This window comes from Leuciscus leuciscus (genome assembly GCF_965113295.1).
Source record: "Leuciscus leuciscus genome assembly, chromosome: 6".
Lineage (NCBI taxonomy): Eukaryota > Metazoa > Chordata > Actinopteri > Cypriniformes > Leuciscidae > Leuciscus > Leuciscus leuciscus.
This window is the reverse complement of record NC_138730.1, coordinates 8,337,617-8,342,436: the sequence shown is the minus strand read 5'-3', so window position 1 is coordinate 8,342,436 and position 4,820 is coordinate 8,337,617. Positions and strand designations below refer to the sequence as shown.

At 38.3% G+C, this 4,820-nt stretch overlaps 1 protein-coding gene across 1 annotated transcript; it reads right to left on the bottom strand.

The window, feature by feature from the left end:
- Nucleotides 1–785: 785 nt before the first annotated feature.
- Nucleotides 786–3,485, bottom strand: LOC309500256 (extracellular superoxide dismutase [Cu-Zn]-like). Its single transcript, XM_082171815.1, has 2 exons — nt 2,732–3,485; nt 786–1,507 (listed from the first exon to the last, which is right to left on the bottom strand). The coding sequence occupies exon 2, from the start codon at nt 1,490–1,492 to the stop codon at nt 854–856; it is 639 nt and encodes a 212-aa protein (XP_082027941.1). The 5' UTR covers nt 1,493–1,507; nt 2,732–3,485; the 3' UTR covers nt 786–853.
- Between the last annotated feature and the right edge of the window lie 1,335 nt (nt 3,486–4,820).

The window sequence follows — 4,820 nt, the reverse complement described above, 5'->3', positions numbered from 1 at the left end:
CCAGATCTCACGAAGGACCTTCGCCTGGACCCGATGACAACGCAGTGATGAAGTGCCAACTTTACCACTCTACAGTTAAAGCGTTGGCGAGAAATTCATTTTGCGTACCTACCCCGAAGTGATAAAATAAAATACTGTATCAATGTATAAAGGAAAGACCAGTACTTTATTTAGGCTTGGTTTGTAGGGAATTCCAAACCTGCGCACATATATTGAGACGCACATAACTATAGAACCAATTCTTAATGCGCATGTGAACGCCATCAGCGTTTCTCACAGGTTCTCGTTTATAGTCTGTGTAGAGAGAATGGTGTCGTCTTGGCGGCCCCTAATTTAATAACAAATGATCGTTGCTACGGAAGCGAAGCAATCGAAACTAACTTTAGCTGGAAAATAACTTTATTAAGAACCACTATAAAGCCAAAACAATCTGTTACCTTAAATGATACGTTTTATCATATTTAATAAAATCTTATGTCAGAGGTTATGTCTACCTTCAACAATAAGGGTGTCCTCCCCTGAGATGTAGCCACACCCTCCAGTGTCATATTGCATCAACCAAAACCATTTGATCATTTAAAGAAATAGTGGATCTTTAATTAAAGGCCATTGTCATGCTCTTAAAGTGTTAACCCATTGAGCACAGTAAATCAAACTAAACGGCCCACTTTACCTGCATTCACCCTACATTTATTTTTAAGAGTGCATTTACTATTGGAAGCTATGGCCAAAAAGCCTCTGAAAAGACCAAGAGAAAAAACAAAACAAAAACAAACATGGGAATGTTCATTTTATGAAATATACTTTAATGTAGGACACATACAAAGAATACACAAGGAAAATCATGATTATCCTATTTGAATCTACCTCCACATTTTTCCTTGGGGGGCACTTCAGTCTTCTGCCACAGACTTGGAGTAGTAATACCAATCACACCCAAAGCAATTATCTGTCCAGCACTCTCCTCATCTGAATCCATTCCCGGATCATCCTCCTTCTCATGAACCACCACCGCACGTCCCAGAATGGAATAAGGCCCAAAGAGCTTGGCGTCTGGAAGCGTCAGGGACTGCCTTATAACTCCTTGCTTGGAAGCAAAGTTGCCCAGGTCTCCAGGAGGGTGGTCAACGCCGTTTGGATTGTAATGAGGACCAACAGTGATGCTGCCTTGACTCAGGTCTCCATACCGATGGACGTGCATGGCACGCTCTTGATGATCGTTGGCAGGCAAACCACGGAGGTTGATTTTCACTTCTAAATCTCCATTGGGGAAGAGCTGCTTGAAGAGGATTTGCCCAAAGATCTTTGGCTGGTTACGTGGCAAATTGGGGCTGGGAGTTACTTCACAAGTGGCATAGATTGTGTTGTCGAACTCCACGACTTCCGGCTGTGGAGCTTCGGCAGGCAAACAAACTGGATCTTTGGAGAACTCTCCTCCTTGTATATGCAGCACCAGCAATATCAGAGGGAATATTAGGATGATTTTCTCCATGTTGATCTTTAAAGCCTACAATGAAGAGTGGATTCAGTGAAATCATGCCGTTTGGTTTAAGAATGTAATATTTTTTGATAAAAGGTCAATGCTTTGTTGCAGGGAGCTTTGAGAATGGAAGTTGCATTAGGTAAAATAGCACAACCAGATTAGTTTGCAACGGAAAACCATATCCCAGACAGCAACATAGTGTCGGCCCACATCTGGGCCGTGTGTAATCCATGTGTACCAGATGTGGGCTGGATCTGGGCCGACACCATGTTGCTGTCTGGAAAACTCTATAATTTTTGCATTGCTATGTACCCTTGTGAAAAAAAAAAGCACTTATTGGCATTGGATGTGTACCTGTAGTATCTTGAAAATACAATAATAATAATAATAAAAAACCCTGTAGGTCCACTTGCAGATAATAACATTGATGAATTATAAAAAGCCACTAAAGTGTCACACCTGCCAGCCAAAGTGCTTATGATATATACACACAAACATGAACAAACCAATGACATACAGGTGGATGTAATGCAGGCAAAGGTTTATGGAAATGGAAAAGGTCTAGGGAGAAGTGCCCTCTGGTGGCTATCATAGCGCTTCTGCTGGCAGGAGAGACATTAAGTACATGTACACAAAAAAAAGAAGAAAAAAAAAGTAATGTCAAACTAAGAGTTTTACTTTAAAAGTACATTATGTTTTTAAAAAAAAATGTTGTTGTGCTTTAAAGTAGTAGACTTGCTATTCAATATTAAATATAAAGTTCATGTTTCATTGCATGTATATTTTTAAATGCATTACATAAGATGAAATATAAATTGTATTAAAATATATTTTTGTTGACCATAAATGCACAGTAAATATCAGTACATTCAGCAGTGCACTTTAACCATATTTCAAAGACAATACAAGTAATTATGAAATGGATTACAAATAAAGATGTACTTCAGTCAAACAAAGGACTGCTTAATTTACATTTAAAATATGCATAAACATGCAATTAAGTCTGAAAACTACATTACATTCTTGCACTTAAGTATATATTTTTTTATAGGTTTAATTTCAATAATATGCACTCTTCTTTAAAGCATGCTAAAGTGTACTTCTTCACAAGGACAGGTAAAATAAAAGACAATATCTATACTTTTGCTTTAACTTTTTTTTTGTTGTAACCTACTAAATCAAGTCAGTTGATGGAGAAAATGGAATGGAGAAAAAAAACACAAGCCTAAAACAGCAAAGGTGCATCACCGTATAGCTGAAAAGTTGTCTTCAATCCGTGTGGAGCCTGAATATTGCAGTCACAAAAATACTACAACACTTAATCTGTGTGCAGTCCTGACCTGGGGTTGAGAGAATGTTCCTTTGCAATCACACTTTTGGCTGCTCTTTTAGGAACTCATGTTGAGCTACAAGTTAACCATGATAGTCTGTTAGTCACTAATTAAGTTCACCTGTGTTTCATTTAGCTCCCTTTGTTTGCCTGTTTATATATAGCACTCAGTTTATTCAGTTCTTTGTCTTGCATTGCACAATGTGTTCTCCAGTGTAGATTATGTCCATTGTTTTGTGTTTATTAAAAGAAGTACTGCCATAGATTCCTCTTCTCTTCATTTGTTGGCTCATTTGTGACTCATTAATTCTTAGTGTACAATTCCACTTGACGTTCATGCTTGACACCACTTCTTATAGCAGATATTCATCTCACATAAGTGAATAGCTGACAGTTCTTCTTTTTCAAGAAACCATTTCTACAGACTCTGATGTACCAAGCCTGACAATTACACATGCAATTGGACTGTTATTTAATTGTCTTTGAAGGCAGAAGTAAACATTTCTAAGGGAATGATTCTTCTATGGCATCGATGTTAAAATCGATTGATTGAATGCAGGTAAGGTGGGACACTTTTTGTTAAACGTGTCATTTAGATTCAGTACCTAGATGTTTATTTCTTTTTACTACTTTTGTTAACTTTAAGGTCCGACTTTAATATTTCATTTTGAATACAGTTGATATGTGTTATTTGCAAGGTATATACCAATAAACATTTTGAGATCATGCACTCCAGACAAATTTCTTTTCAGGTAATGTGACCCATCCCTAATTTATCAAAAATGATCCTGGATCTTAAAAACACATGATTTATTAACACATCAGACAAACATATTCCACCGCATATTTAACAGACCCAAAAGCACATAGATAGACTGCTTTACAAATGAGGTCAGTAAAAAGCTGGTTATTTGCTAAGAAGCTGCTCCTGAAAAAAGGATCGGTACCAACTATTCGTGTTCCTGCTGCACCTCCAGAAGAACTGAAGTGAGTGTAACGTTTTATTAACCTTTATATTAATCTTTATATTAATCTTTGCAAATCGCTTGCACGCTTCACGATGAATGCGGCTATTTTTACACTCAGGGTACATTACGCCATGTTTTCTATGTATGACGTCCTCAATATAATTCATAATCCCATGTTTATAATGAACAACGCGTTATGGTTATTGTGTTACAAACGGTGTACGCACAGAACAGAGGGGCGGGGTACGTGAGCAAAGCTCATTATCATTTAAAGACCCATGCACTTAAACGGCGTGCTGAAAACAGAGCTGTTTTTGACCAGGTAAAATTAGTGTTTTCTTACAATACTAATGAGAATTTTTAATTAAAGTATATTACAAACTTTTAATTTAGACCCTAAAGAATCATATTAGCTTGTACAAAAATGACATTATATGACCCCTTTAATGAACTCTACAACATATTACAAATGGAACTACAACACATGCAACAACAAATAGGCTAACAAAAATTCAATAAGAGGAAAATTTAAAATGGTAACCATATTGTAAAACTTTTTTTCTGTCTGTTGCACACTGTAAATTATCTGGGTACTCAAAGCGCTTTACATGGAAGGGGGAATATCATCAACCACCACCAATGTGCGGCAGCCATATTGCGCCAGAACGCCCACCACACACCAGCTTAATGGTGGAGAGGAGACAGTGATGAAGCCAATCAGTGTATGGGGATGATTAGGAGGCCATGATGGACAGAGGCCAAGGGGCAAATTTGGCCAGGATGCCGGGGTTACACCCCTACTCTTTTTCGAAGGACATCCTGGGATTTTAAAGAGAGTCAGGACCTCGGTTTAACGTCTCATTGGAAGGATGGTGCTCTTTGACAGTATAGTGTCCCGATCACTACACTGGGGCGTTAGGTCCCACATAGACCAAGGGTGAGCACCCCCTGCTGGCCTCACGAACACCTCTTCCAGCAGCAACCTGGTTTTCTCAGGAGGTCTCCCATCCAGGTACTAACCAGGCTTGCTAACCTCTTA